Consider the following 16,346-nt stretch of genomic DNA (forward strand, 5'->3'; position numbering starts at 1 on the left):
GGGATCCTCCGTGATGTCACAGAACCCCTCGTCTTCCTCCCTCTCCTCCTCCATGTCTAAATCTTCAATTAATTTAGATGTCTCCTCTGAGTCAGGGTTCATATCCTGCAGTGCCTGACCGATCTGCTGGAACAAATACTGCACTCCTATGAGCTCACCTTAAAACCAGAAACAAAGAATACGATGAAGTTAATAAATAAACACAAAAGTAAAGTAAAATAAACATAGTAAACATAAAAGCAAAAATAAGTGTAAAACAGAGTATTGTCAAATTTTGAAGATTACAAAAGCTCAAGATGTATTTCCACAGTAGTCGCATCGCGATATGTACTTACCAGTGTAGCATGCAGGTGGACAGAACTGAGGGACAACCTTCTTGCCAAACACCTTCTCACAGCTCTGGTTTGCACAGTGAACCAGGCTGCCTGAGTAGCTGTGGAGAGGTGATGGACCTGTCAAGAGGGAAGCTGCAGCTCGGTCCTGGTTCCATCTGTGAAGTCCTTCCAGGAGGTATATTTGAAAGTTCAGGCTGTTGGCCTGTTAAAACAGTAATTAGGAAACCATTACTAAAGTCTATGCATATACAATTTGTAACACATACAGTATGTATAACTGCTACAGACCTGGGATGAAGCGGTTCAGATGTAAATGAAAGGACTCCAGAGAGAAGTTGAGCCTCTAGCACATTGGTAGGTCTTGAGAAGCATCCCATTCTTTGTGATGCTTCCTGTCTCTGTGTAGAGCACTACACCTGGTGGGTCCTGGATGCACCTCGCATGCTTTTTCTGAACATGCCAAATGTGCTCCATCCTTTCCCGGTCCAGAAGAGGCTCAGCAAGGGAGTCGTTGCCACTGCTCCCCATGAGCTCTTGGAGCAGCTGCTCAATGAGATGAACGGTGGTCTCCTCTCCACGGGTCCTCCTACGACAGTGGAGAGTCAGCTCCTCTTTGGTCAGACGTTTGTTAATATCTGCATCTGTCATTTCAGTCAGACCCTGGTTCTTCAGTTGTTCTCTCTTTGCTCTGCGTAGGAGAGCAACATCAGCTGCATCCCACTCAAATATCCATGTGGAGAGCCTTGCCATAAAGATTGTATACAACTGGTGAGCATCAGTTGTACACCCCACGGCAATCCTCCGCATGAAATGCCAAATATCCAGTCTTATAATCAGGGCATGCCATCCACTGAATCTGGTCTTCATCTTGACCTCTCCTATCTCTGCGCAGCACCCACAATCAATGTATAGCACAATAGGAGGCTCCACACCTGCCTGCTGATGCCTTCTGATTAGGCCATCTGCCATCATGTCCAGACCAGGTCCCTCCTGTGCTGTTAGCACGCTGATGAGCACCTGTGCCAGCTCATTGCCCACAGATGTGAGCCAGAGCGCTGTCCCTTTCGCTGTCCCAGCCAGCTTCTTGGTGATCTGAAATACAAAAAGGTACAGAAGAGGTCTATAAGTGCATGTGCCCAAACTTGAAATGGAAAATGCCTGGTGGACAGGACGTAAGATCAATAAGATATTTTAACGTAAATTTTCCTAACCTTTTTTGTGGAATCCAACTTCAAGATGGCTCCATATGTCGAGGTTATCCTGGCATTGATTTCGTCCAACCTCGTGAGAATATCCTGGCTGTAAACGGCCAAGAGCCATTTGCAGCTCGGAACCACAGCAAGCTCTGGAGGGTCCTGAAAGACCATGGGGTGTAGACCTGGGCGATTCATGAAGTCAGAACATTCTGTGGAATAGCGGATGACCCTGCTTAGCCACTCCTCTGTGTGGTTCTCCCTCAGTTGATTCAACACCCGTGTGGGGCTGTTGCCCAGGCCTCGTTCACGCAGCAGTCGGATAACTCGAATATCACATGCATACCTTGGACACAAAAATAAAATATGTAATTACAAATCTTTCATGAAACCACATGACAATGTGATTTCAACTGCACGATTAAAGAAAATGTACTCACTTTTGCGTGAGAATAACTCTGAATTCAGAGCGATGGGCTAAATGTAGCTGCTGAAGGACCGTCTGGCTCCAGGAAACATGACTGCATCTACACTTGGAGCAGATAAGTGCCTCTGTCACCATGTTATAGATCCTGTCCACGTCTAGAACCCACCGTGCCCTCTTGTGCAGGCCTGCTCCAGTGAGTTGATGCTGTCCACATGCAGGGTTGGGACAGACCACCTTAACTTTCCATAACCTATATGGCATCCACACCAGTAGTGGATGTGCAAAAAAGTGGTCTGGTGCCGGGGCCTGGTGGTACAGGTGGGCTGGCTGTGGAGGGGAATACCAAAGCTGCAGATTATCTCGCAGTTCTGGCTTTCCCTTGGCTCCCACCTTGAACAGCGTGCTTAGGATCCATTTGTGGTCTTCTGGTGGCAAACCTGTCCAAAAAACGGGGAAGCTTGATTTGCTGTGGAGCTTCAAGCATCCTGGCCGAAGCCGCCTTCAAACACAAACAGGCAAAAACAAGCCATTAACATGTTTTACGGATTAACAAGTACATATGGTGAATAAGTTATATAACTTAATGAGATTACTTACTGCAACTGAGGGCTGTGAGGCAAGAGCACTGGTGGCTGGAGGAGTCTGTTACTGGCTCTTGTACAGGCACAGTAGCAGGCTGTTTAATAAAATGTAGAACAAATACAGCATTTATCATTACTGACAAAACATTCATTATTTGCACATGTTTTAGTGTGTGAAATCAATTCTTTACATGTTTTATTGTTTCAGTCTGTGTGGCTCCAGAAGGCCTAAATGCCTTGTAATTTTTTCAGAATTGCAAGTGTTGTCCATTTTATAGGTTTATATACTTTCAGGAAGCTAACTGTGGATGAAAACACCACTTAATGTTTAACCACACATTGACTGAACAAAAGCCATCACTGAATTCTTGATAGCTCAGTAGTTGACTGAAACAAAAGGATAGTCATCCACACTGGATTACTGGCCATCCACACTGGATTACTGGCCATCCAGTACTTGATTACTGGCCATCCAGTCGTTGACTAAAACAATAGGACAGACATTATGCATTGGATTGGGGTAAACTAAACATTGGCACCTTTTGGTAAGTCTTTGTGTCTGGAGTTACCTTCTGAGTGTGAAATCCACATGTGCACGTCTGCTTCTGGCCAAACAAAGTAGTCTGCCCACGAATGTGCATCGGAAATTTTTCAATCTGCAATAATGATTGCACATGTAATGTAAGCTCTTTGATTACTGTTAACTCATGACTAGATGCTTTTAATTCTTCTGAATTAAATGTCTGAATTTTTATCTACAGAAAGTGATAGCAACAAACAAGCATCTATAAAGTACAAAGTAATACAATTACAATATACATTTTGTAATGTGAACACTCATACCTTTTGATACAGCACATGCCATTTCTTTTGCTTTGGAGCAGGCCTGTTACCTTCACCAGAAGGCCAGACCCCGGTGCTAGCAAACCTTTTCAGCCTGGAAATCCATTCGGAATCTGCCATTGCCCTATGAGGCTTGGCAGACTTGCTTTTTGTTTGTGTAGATGACTCCTTTAAATACATACATACACTACCGTTCAAAAGTTTGGGGTCACTTAGAAATGTTCTTCTTTTTGGAAGAAAAGCAGTTTTTTTTTTCAATTTAGCTAACATTTAAATGCATCAAAAATACACTCTATACATTATTAATGTGGTAAATGACTATTCTAGCTGTAAATGTCTTGTTTTTAATGCAATATCTACATAGATGTATGGAGACCCATTTCCAACAACCATCACTCCAGTGTTCTAATGGTACATTGTGTTTGCTAACTGTGTAAGGAGGCTATTGGATATTTAGAAAACCCTTGTGCAAGTAGGTTAGTACAGCTGAAAACAGTTTTGCTGATTAGAGAAGCTATAAAACTGACCTTCCTTTAAGCTAGTTGAGAATCTGGAGCATTATAATTGTTGGTTCGATTAAACTCACAAAATGGCCAGAAAAAGACAACTTTCAATTGAAACTCGACAGTCTATTCTTGTTCTGAGAAATGAAGGCTATTCCATGTGAGACATTGACAAGAAAGTGAAGATTTCCTACAATGGTGTGTACTACTCCCTTCAGAGGAGAGCACAGACAGGCTCTAACCAGAGTAGAAGGAGAAGTGGAAGGCCCCGCTGCACAACTGAGCAAGAAGACAAGTACATTAGAGTCTCAGGTTTGAGAAATCGACACCTCACAGGTCCTCAACTGGCAGCTTCATTAAATAGTACCCGCAAAACGCCAGTGTCAACATCTACAGTGAAGAGGCGACTCCGGGATGCTGGCCTTCAGGGCAGAGTGGCAAAGAAAAAGCCATATCTGAGACTGGCTAATAAAAGAAAAAGATTAATATGGGCAAAAGAACAGACATTGGACAGAGGAAGATTGGAAAAAAGTGTTATGGACAGACAAATCAAAGTTTGAGGTGTTTGGATCACACAGACGAACATTTGTGAGACGCAGAACTGAAAAGATGCTGGATGAGTGCCTGACACCATCTGTCAAGCATGGTGGAGGTAATGTGATGGTCTGGGGTTGCTTTGGTGCTGGTAAAGTGGGAGATTTGTACAAGTTAAAAGGGATTTTGAATAAGGAAGGCTATCACTCCATTTTGCAACACCATGCCATACCCTGTGGACAGCGCTTGATTGGAGCCAATTTCATCCTGCAACAGGACACACTGAACATGAACACTACGTTCATGGTCCATTGTCTCAACCACCAAGTACTCAGACCTGTTTTGGTATTTTATGAAGATGTATGTTAGTGTAGTATGAAAAATCATAAAATCAATATTTAAGTTAATGTTTTGAGGTTCTACTGTTGGACTGTCATTAATAAAAGCACTTCAGTACAATACATTCATGGTAGCTGAAATACGTGGGCATCACAGAAACATGTATACTGTCAATAGGAATGTCTTTTATATTAAAGACAGGTACTTCCTGCGCCGTACTAGCGGCAGCAAATTGCAGCAGCTCCGTCTAGGAAGACGTTATTTCTAACCTATATTAGGTATTTACTTACTTTTTTACTTATATTTGCTTATTATAAGCCTTTGCTTCTTAGTTTTCACTTTTTCGCTACTTCTCGAGTTGTTTTTGCAGTACTATTTCTGCCGTTTTTAAGTTTTTCGAAACCCAGCATGGAGAACAATAGAGTGAGTGAAACTTCCTTTGTCTACTCACGCGAGCAGCTACTGGAGCTCCGTAAATCTGCCCCACACTCCGTTAGCTCTTTCCTTCCCAAAGAACTGCGGAGACCATTCAGGGGATGCAGAGCGGGGGCTAAAACAAAGGCGAAGAGAAGACGCTGCAAGCCGTTTATCCCATCCATCGTAATGGGGAACGTGAGGTCTCTCGGAAATAAAGCGGATGAGTTGAACGCATTGATCGCGACGCAGAGGGAGTTTCGAGAGTGCAGTGTACTGTGTTTTACTGAGACTTGGCTCTGCGGAAATGTTCCGGACTCCGGCGTTTCCATACCGGGCTTCCAGATCGTGAGGGCGGACAGAGACCCGAAACGGAGCGGCAAGAAGAAAGGTGGAGGGGTTGCACTGTACGTGAATAACAGATGGTGTAACCCGGGACATATTACTGTGAAAGAGAGTCACTGCTGCCCGAACATTGAGCTGCTAGCTGTCGGTTTACGTCCATACTATTTGCCCAGGGAATTCACGGTCGCCATTATGCTTGTTGTTTACATTCCGCCGGCTGCGTGCGCGGAGGTAGCGTGTGACGTCATACTCGCGGCTGTCGCGAGACAACAAACAAAACATCCGGACTCTTTCATGGCCATCTCAGGAGACTTTAACCATGTTTCACTCTCCACAATCCTACCAAAATTCCACCAATCTGTCAGATGTGCAACAAGGGAGAACAAAGCGCTAGATCTGCTGTATGTAAATGTGAAGGACGCCTACACCTCATCTGCTCTTCCTCCACTCGGAAGATCGGATCACAACCTGGTACTACTGACTCCCATATACCGGCCCGTGGTGTTAAGGCAACCGGTGATAAAAAAGACAATCAGGAGGTGGTCACCAGAGGCGGAAGAGGCATTACATGTCTGCTTTGAAACCACAGACTGGGGGGTTTTGGGTGACCCAGTCGGTGAGGACATTAACGGGATGACAGACTGCGTCACAGATTACATAAACTTTTGCACAGACGCAGCCGTTCCTGTCAGGCGGGTACGTTGTTTTCCCAACAACAAACCCTGGATCACCAAAGACCTGAGGGAACTGTTAAAAAAGAAAAAGCAGGCTTTTAGACAGAAGGACAGAGAGATGCAGAAGAAAGTTCAGAAGGAGCTAAAGGTGAAGTTGAGGGAGAACAAGGAGACCTACAGAAAGAAACTGGAGGGAAGACTGCAGCAGAATAATGCTAAGGATGTGTGGACTGGTATGAAAAAGATCACAGGATTCAAGTCAAGGACACAGGTTGCCAGGGGCAGTCTAGACACAGCCAATGAGATGAACCAATTTTTCAACAGGTTCAGCACAACAACACCCTCTTTGGTCAGCAGCGGCACCTCCTCCACCTCCACACCTACACCCACATCCTTACTGTGTCCTAGTTCACACTCCTTATTGAACCCCATCACCCAACAGACAGCTGCAAGCAACAGTAGCACCTCCCCCACCCTCTCCACACACACACAAACATTTTGTACACACCACACCACCCCACAACCAGCATCTGACGACCCCCACCCACATCTGGAGGTGACAACGACCCAGGTGAAGAGACAGCTGATGAAGCTAAAAATGAACAAAGCTGCTGGGCCAGACAAAATCAGCCCGAGAGTATTAAAGGTCTGTGCTAAGCAGTTATGTGGAATTCTTCAACAGCTCTTTAATCTGAGTCTCAAACTAGAGCGGGTGCCTGTGTTGTGGAAAACATCATGTCTGGTCCCTGTCCCAAAGAAGTCATCTGCATCCTCTCTCAATGACTATAGACCAGTGGCCCTAACCTCACACATAATGAAGGTGCTGGAAAGGCTGGTCCTCTCACACCTGAGACCCCAGGTGAGCTCTTTCTTGGACCCCCTGCAGTTTGCATACCATCCAAAGATGAGTGTGGATGACGCAATAATCCACCTACTGCAGAGGGTGCACTCTCACCTGGACCTAAACAACACCTCAGTGAGAATCACCTTTTTTGACTTTTCATGTGCATTCAATACTATCTAGCCCCTCTTGCTCGGGGAGAAGATGGATAAAATGCACGTGGACAAGCCCATGATTACGTGGGTATTGGACTACCTGTCTGAAAGATCCCAGCATGTGAGGTTAGGAACCTACCAGTCCGATAGCCTGGTCTGTAGCACGGGAGCACCGCAAGGAACTGTGCTCTCCCCCTTTCTATTTACATTATACACCACAGACTTCCAGTACAGGTCAGACCTCTGTCACTTACAGAAGTACTCGGACGACACTGCAGTAGTCGGGTGCATCATGGATGGACAGGACGGAGAGTACAGGGATGTTGTTAACAGCTTCGTAGAGTGGACTGCAAAGAACCATCTACTCCTCAATGTAGATAAGACCAAGGAGATGGTGGTGGATTTCAGTAAAAAGGGGTCACAAATCAGTCCCATTAACATCATGGGTCGGAATGTCGAGTGGGTGGATACCTACAAATACCTGGGTGTCCTGCTCGACAATAAACTGGACTGGAAGGCTAACACAGAGGCCGTGTATAAGAAAGGGATGAGCAGGCTATATTTTCTCAGAAGGCTCAGATCATTCAATGTGTGTAACAAGATGCTGGGAATCTTCTATCAGTCTGTTGTTGCGAGTGCACTTTTCCATGCGGCAGTTTGTTGGGGAGGCAGCATCAGAAAAGCGGAGGAGAAAAGACTAAACAGGCTGATCAAGAAGGCGGGTTCTGTTCTTGGCTACCAATTGGATGGTTTCGAGGTGGTGGTTAACAACCGGTCATAGAGCAAGCTCACAGATATACTGGACAACAATACACACCCCCTCCATGGGCTGTTGGTCGGACAGCAGAGCACCTTCAGCAACAGACTCCGACAGCTCAGGTGTAGAAAGGAGAGGTACAGGAGATCGTTTGTACCAACAGCGATCACACTGTATAACACACACAGTGCCAGGACACCAACAGACACCAATAATTCCCTGAATACCTGAGCACAAGCTGGACACTTTAAACTTGGACACTTTACACTTTTGACACTTTTGAAGGACTGAGCACGGGCAGGACACTTTAAACACTTAAACTTGGAAGTTTTTAATTTATGATACGGTTATTATTTTATTGTTTATTTTACTTTGTATTTTATTATTATCATCATTCTCTTTAATCTTAAGTTTGTATAGTGTATTTTGTTTTTGATTGTACTGGAGTTGCTGCAATATGTGAATTTCCCACCGGGATTAAATAAACATACATCCATCCATCCATCTATCCATCTATCCATCTATCCATCTATCCATCTATCTATCTATCTATCTATGTGATCAATTAAAGTGCCATTTTCAGTGGTTGCATCTTTCACAATCTCAGTAAACTTATTCTGTTGCATTATGTCATGTACTGTAGTGGATACAAAAAGATTTTTAATCAATCAAAGTTTATTTGTATAGCGCTTTTCACAACACATGTTGTCACAAAGCGCTTTACAGGATTTAAAAGGTTAACAATACTATGGGTCCAGAACCCTAATGAGCAAGCCAAAGGCGACAGTGGCGAGGAAAAACTCCCTATGATGGTGGGGAATAGGAAGAAACCTCGGGAGAACCAAGACTCAAAAGGGAACCCATCCTCCATTGGGCGGCCCGTTGACACACAAATTACACAAAATACAAATACACAAGTCTCACACAATCAGACTAAGTAAAGGTAAAAATGAAAGTTCTGGGTTATGATATTGTCACTGTAAATGTCTGTTGATGAACGCCAGGCTTTCATTCCGTGTCGGAGGAGTGATGCTGGTATTGTAGGCTCCGACTGCAATGTTACTCTCCAGGTGAACCTCAGAGAAAAGATATGAGATGTAGTAAATATGTAACAGATTAATCAAAGGCCAAACTAAACAGATGAGTATTTAATCGAGTTTTAAACATTGAGACTGTGTCTGAGTCCCGAATAGAGGCAGGAAGATTATTCCACAATTGTGGAGCTTTAAAAGAAAAGGCTCTTCCACCTGCTGTGATCTTTTTGATCCTAGGAACAGTTAAGAACCCTGCGTCCTGCGAGCGAAGTGAACGCGCTGGGTTATATTGTTCAATAAGTTCACTAAGATAGTCTGGAGCTAAGCCATGCAGCGTTTTATATGTTAATAAAAGTATTTTATAGTCAATACGGAATCTAATTGGCAGCCAGTGTAATGACGATAGTACGGGACTAATGTGATCAAACTTGTTAGTTTTTGTTAAAACTCGTGCTGCTGCGTTCTGAACCAGCTGGAGTTTGTTTATCGATTTACCAGAACATCCAGCTAGGAGACTGTTGCAATAATTTAAACGAGAGGATATGAATGCATGGATTAGTTTTTCTGCATCACTAATATTTAATATGTTTCTAATTTTGGCAATGTTGCGCAAGTGAAAGAACGCTACCCTAGTTATATTATTAATGTGTATCGAACGAGAGATCTGGGTCTATTGTGACGCCCAAGTTCTTTACCTCTGCGCTGGGGGTTATAGTAAAAGAATGTAGATTCAATGCTACATTATGTATCTTGTCTCTCGCAGCCCTAGACCCAACTATTATTAATTCTGTTTTATTGGGTTTTAGTGCTAGAAAGTTACACGCCATCCAATGTTTTATCTCTTCTACACATTTCTCAATCTTACTGTTTGCGCCTAAATCATCGGGTTTTGCCGATAAATATAGCTGAGTGTCGTCTGCGTAGGAATGGAAACTGATGTCATGCTTATGCATCATCTCGCCTAAGGGTAACATGTACAGTGTGAATAGAAGTGGTCCTAGGACTGTCCCTTGTGGGACACCATATTTAACCTGCACAGATTTAGAGGTTTTATTATTAACACTTACACATTGGAAGCGGTCAGTTAAATATGATCTAAACCAGGAGAGTGCGATTCCTTTAATACCTACCATGTTTTCTAGTCTATCCAGCAAAATGTTGTGGTCTACAGTATCAAAAGCTGCACTAAGATCTAACAGTATAAGGAACGAGATGAGCCCATTATCGGCCGATATTAGTAGATCATTCACTACCCTGAGTAAAGCTGTTTCAGTGCTGTGGTTTGGTCTAAATCCTGATTGGAACTTTTCATGGATACTATTTGATTGGAGACAGTGGTTTAACTGATTGGAAACTGCTTTTTCTAAAATTTGAGATAAATGGGAGATTAGAAATGGGTTTATAGTTGGCTAGAATCTGCGGATCGAGATTCTGTTTTTTAATCAAGGGTCTAATTATGGCGCATTTTAATTGTTTGGGCATGTAACCTAGGTTAAGGGAGGAGTTAATAATATTAAGTAAGGGCCCTGCAATGGCTGGGAGTAGGTCTTTAAATAGACGGGTTGGAACTGGGTCAAATATACATGATATACATTGAAATCTCCCATAATAATTTTTCCTCCTGCAAATTTGTCTGTGTGAGTAATGAGATTCACTAAGTTGCTGAGAAACCTCTTAAGACTGTATGAAGGGGGCCGGTACAAAATAGCTGCAATTGCATTGAGATTAGGAATTCTAAACTGCATGCACTCTATGTTCAGACACAGCAAGTCAACAACAGAACAATTTGTATTGGGTTTGCACAACATACCGACACCACCATGTTCTTTTTCTTTCAACATGGCAAACATTGCATCATTTTGTCATATGAAACACATCTTGGTGTGTTATAGAATGAAAATCCATTCATCTGTACATCACTTGCTTTGTGCACTGATTGTATCCATGTTTCTGTAATACATATGATGTCAGCTTCCAGATATCTTTTGTCTTGCTTTATGTCTTCCAAGTGGCCTGACAGTCCTTGTACGTTGTGCAAAAGTATTGTACATGATAATGGTGAAACTTGTTTTTCTGTTACTGGCTCAATAAATGCAGGCATGGCTTGCATAAATAGCTGTCTCTTTGAATTCCTCTATTATGAGACCTTGCAGAGATTTAACGCGACTTAAGGCAACATAAGCTTGTCCAGCTGCAAAAATCTTTTTGAGGGAAACCACAGCGTTTTCTACAGTATTGTACAATAGTACAAGCCCAGGCTAATTTGAGGGGAAACTGACGCCGTATGCCACCATTTTTTGTCACTCGTTCTTCGTCTGCTTCAATTGGTGTGGCTTTCTTCAGTTCAGGTATTAAACATGGTCTTGTTCTTAAATTTTTACCAGCTTTTTCAATGTCAAATGTTACATATATTTCTGTTGGAAAATCGTCTTCAGACTTAAAACATATTTACCTAACTGTACCAAATGCACGATTTACAAGTCCATCTGCAACATCAATGTTTTTCAGTAGCATAACCCTTGCATTAATTCCAATATGAAGTGATTGTGCAAGACATGTCTTGCAAACATTGCCATGGTGGCCGCTTAATCTTTGCAGTCAGGGGTTAGGCAAATTATAATTTTCATAAACAAACTCACGTTGAGAGCACCATTTTCTAAATACAATCCCACTCTGCGTTCTCCGAGCCCCTTTTAATACATTTAAACCTGTTTGGAGGGGTGATCTACCAGCATGAAATCAGTTGATTAAGATCACTGCTGATTCCCACGAGACTTTTTTAGGTTGTAAATATTTTAAGGTAATTAAACTTTATTTCTCTAAAATATATTTATATCAGGGTTGCTCTTTGTGTGTGTGAAGTCGGTGCAGACAGGTAATTGCAATGGTAATTGCATCAGATGGTCTCGGACCATCTAAACTAATTTAGATAAGGGGATCTCGGGATGATCCTGATCAAACGACTCTCAGCAGCCAAATGTTCCTGATAAAATCACCTAATATAAAGTACATGGGTCTTTCAGGATAATCCCAAATACACTACATGGCGATCAAAGACATTAGATTGGTGGGGGTCAATTGTTTAGGGGGGCTATCCACGCTCTTACCTGCCATGCACAAACATAGTTTAAATCACAATGGAGACGGTGATCTAACCCCCCCCCACCCTGGCACACACGCGCGCACACACACACACACACACACACACAAAGAGGAGCATTTAGAAACCCCTGATAAAAACAACTATTTGGTTACAGACGCTCACAGGGTGATCTCTGATACACACCCACCTTGGCACGTGGCCCTAGTTAGACGCTCCGGCACCCACACAGATAGGCTCTCACTCACACACACACACACGCACACTCATATTACTTCAAAGAACAGCATTTTTAGGGACTCCTGATAATTTAAACAATTACAATTAGATCTCATGCTCACAATGTACAAAGCACGATACGGGGGAGGGGTCATAAAGTTTTATTGGGGGGGCAATAAACCTGTCAAGATGGCTTGATGACCAAGTTAAATCTACCCCTTCCTATTTTATATATGAGGTAGAAATTCAAGCAGCTGCAGATTTGCTGGGAGTCAATATTTTCATATACACTGATAATAAATGGCTAAAGTATTCTACACATGATACTTTTCAGTGTACTAACACTCAACATACTGGAATTTATCTGAAACACTGTAATCAGAGCCATTATGAAGTGGTAATGTGTGTAAAAACAGGTGATAGTGTTTGCAGTGAACTGTGTGTAGGTAGCTGTGGGAAACTACGTAAAATTGACATTCAGAAAAGACAATATGAAACAAATGAACAATACAGAGTCAAGGAAATTCAGAACATTACAAAAAGATACCATGAGGACAATGAGTTCTGAGACTGTATAAAAAATAGAGCTGTTGAGGCATATTTATCTACTGAAGAATATAAGCAATACAAAGAGTCAGTGTACAAAAATACTCTGAAAATGAAGAATATAGAAACTATGTTAAACAATTAAGTAAATGTAAATTAGATGAATCAGCAATTTAGACACAGTGAAAAAGTCAAGTGTAGACAAATACAAGACAGATCAGGAATTCAGAGACAAAGTGAAAAAGTCAAGTGTGGAAAAATACAAGAGTGATCAGGCATTTAGAGAAACTGTAACAAAATGTTACAAGGATACAAGACTGATGAGGCATTTTGAGCAAATGTGAAAACATGTAAAGTGGACAAATACCAAACAGAACATGTTAAGCAACTGCTGTGTTTTGTATTTACAAATATGCTCATATCGTCATGCAGTTAAAATAAGAAATACAGAAAGAAGACATACAGAAAAAAAAGAAATTGAATACATAATTGAACAGTTTAAACATAAAATAAGCACAGGTCCTGAATATGTGTGTTCAGTTTGTCATCGGGTTCTTTTCAAACATCAAGTAATGAAATGCAGACAAGATGAATATTTCAAAAGAATTCCTGAAGTTGCATGTCTTATAGAAAAGTATTTACATATTTGCCGTGAGTTGCAGTGTACACTGTAGACATGGAGCTGATCCTGTTGGTTATTTATGGATTTGCTACACATGTCACAAAGATAATTAGTGGGAAAATTCCAGAACAGAGTGTTGCTAATAATATGGCACTGGATCCAGTTCCTTCTGAATTAGAAAGGTTAAATTCATTGGAAAGACATTTAATTGCATTGCATATACCATTCATGAGGATAGTGTCTTTACCAAAAGGAGGTCAAAACGGTGTTCATGGACCAGTCACTTGTGTTCCATCTAACATAACAGATGAAGCTGAAATTCTACCAAGATCTGAAAATTCTGATCTTATAATTCGTGTAAAATTGAAGAAAAAAGTGACATACAAAGGACATTATAAATATGAATTTGTACAGGCTGTGTCTCAAAGAGATTAACAAATACTACAGTAATGTTGCCTTTAACGACGATTGGGTTAATCCTCTAAGTAAAACTGAAGAATGTGAAGAAGTTAATGATGAGCATATCATAGTTTATGATAAGGAAAACACTGACAGTAATAATGAAGTTGAGAATATTGATGAAATTAAATGATTAAAATTAAGGATTTTTTCATGAGTTGAGTTTCAAAACCGTGGTTCGCCTCATTCTCACTGTTTATTCTGGGTAGAAGACGCTCCTCAGATAGAGAAAGATGGTGATGATAAAGTGGTCCAGTTTGTTGATCACTATGTCACATGTGAAAAGCCATCAAGTGATGAGCAAATGCATGAAATAGTATCAACAGTTCAGCAACACGGCAAAAGACACTCGAAAACCTGCAAAAGGAACACAACCTGCAGATTCAATTTCCCACGTCCACCAAGCAACAAGACATTTATTACACGATGTAACACTGAGGAACATAAAACTGATAATGATAAAGAAAAAGATCCTATAAAAGCATCAACAAAAACATTCCTGAAATGGAACAGGAATTAGCTAGTTTGATATTGAAGAAAGTAAGGAATGCATTACTGGACAGTGAGACAAATGTTCAATCTGTTGATGATTTAATCAATTCACTGCATATAAATCAAGAAATATTTGGAGCTGCGAACCGAAAAATGACAAAATAAATAACTGTTGTTTTGAGGAGGAAACCATGTGATGTGTGGGTCAATCAGTATAATAGAGATCTTCTAAAAGCATGGAATGCAAACATGGACATACAGTTTGTGGTTGATGCATATTCTTGTATTGTTTACATCATCTCCTACATATCAAAAGCAGAGAGAGAGAGATGGGATTGTTGCTCTCGCATGCTCAAAAAGAAGTTTCAGAGCAAGGCAAAATTTGATGCTAAATAAGCTTTACGTAAACTCTGTAGTGTTTTTCTGCATAACCGAGAAGTGTCAGCACAGGAAAGTGTGTACCGTTTGACTAACATGAAGTTAAAACAGGCATCTCGTGAAGTGCAGTTTATTCCAACTGGTGATGCAATCAGGATGAGTTTTCCACTGAATGTCATATGCAAGAAAGCTGAATGTGGTGATGAAGAGTCACAATTTTTGGATTTACATTATTTCAGACAGATACAAGCATATACCTAGAAGCGGTGAATTTGAACAAATGTGTTTGGCAACCTTTGCATCAGAGTACAGAATATTGTCCAAATCTGAAAAGCTCATCCACTGACATTGTGAAGTTGGAGAAAGAATTTGGATGTGTAAAGAAAAGGTCACGAACAGATGCTGCTGTAGTTCGGTATCCTCGTTTCCCACAAACTAAAAATCCTGAGAAATATCATGAAAGCATTTTAGAGCTATTTTTGCCTCATTACTTAAATACACAACTGAAACCAGCTAAATTCCAGACATATCAAGAGTTTTATGAAACTGGGTTTGTGAAATATTTTGATAATGAACTAATTTCCATCAAAGTCAGAGTGGACACAAATGTCAGAGGCTGATTCCATAGACAAAGCTCAAGAAGACTTGGAGGCAAATGGTCCAATGGAAGATGCATGGGCACTAATTTGTCCAGAGACTGAATGTGAGCGGTTAGAATGCCTTGATGACAAACACAATGAAATTTCAGATATAGAAGAACCAGGTGATGCTATACCAGACCTTTTACCTAAAGAAGTATGTTCTTTTTAAGATAATCCTCATACCATGCCAAAAGCCCAAGCAATGTGTTTACTTTGTTCACTAAATGAAGAACAATCTCAGATATTTTATAAAATTCAACATTGGTGTGTACAGAAGTTACGTGGGGAAAATCCAGACCCATTTCATGTGTTCAAATCAGGTCCTGGAGGTGTAGGAAAATCTGTACTGATCAAAGCAATACAATATGGAGCACATTGCATCCTGTGTCAACTATCCAGTAATCCTGATGAGACCCGAGTGATATTAACAGCCCCAACTGGTGTAAGTGCCTATAATATTGATGCTGTAACAATACAAACTGCTTTGTCCACTTTACCCATCAGCCAAACCTGATGACAAACTCAGTTTAGTGTACCATATTTAGAATATTTAATAATTAATCTTTAAATAAATTAATAATAAATAAGTCAGGTAATCATTAAAGTGAAATAAAAAACTAATTTCTAATAATATTCTGAGAAAATGCTGTAACCTAAAGATTTAGATTAGACACAATATGTTAAAAACAGGCATGATTAATTATTTATTCATTACTGTTAGTAAATTATAGGATACAGGACAACTTAAAGAAATTATGCAAATAAAGTTTAAAAGAATTACAAGTATTATGATTATAGTTAGTTTTTATATATAAAATGTAATAAATTTAATAAATATTTTGTGTTGGTTTATTAGGACATACATTTTGTGCTTTTGTTCATGTATTACACCTTACGCCGTAAGGCGGGCAGGA

At 40.9% G+C, this 16,346-nt stretch overlaps 1 protein-coding gene across 1 annotated transcript; it reads right to left on the bottom strand.

Annotated features, from left to right (window-relative positions):
* Nucleotides 1-831: 831 nt before the first annotated feature.
* LOC143485754 (uncharacterized) lies at nucleotides 832-3,499 on the bottom strand. The gene is made up of 5 exons (XM_076985283.1): nucleotides 3,430-3,499; nucleotides 1,969-2,392; nucleotides 1,547-1,874; nucleotides 926-1,427; nucleotides 832-878 (listed from the first exon to the last, which is right to left on the bottom strand). The coding sequence occupies exons 1-5, from the start codon at nucleotides 3,497-3,499 to the stop codon at nucleotides 832-834; spliced, it is 1,371 nt and encodes a 456-aa protein (XP_076841398.1).
* Between the last annotated feature and the right edge of the window lie 12,847 nt (nucleotides 3,500-16,346).

The sequence above is a fragment of the Brachyhypopomus gauderio genome, unplaced genomic scaffold, assembly GCF_052324685.1.
Source record: "Brachyhypopomus gauderio isolate BG-103 unplaced genomic scaffold, BGAUD_0.2 sc37, whole genome shotgun sequence".
In the NCBI taxonomy this organism is placed as follows: Eukaryota; Metazoa; Chordata; class Actinopteri; order Gymnotiformes; family Hypopomidae; genus Brachyhypopomus; species Brachyhypopomus gauderio.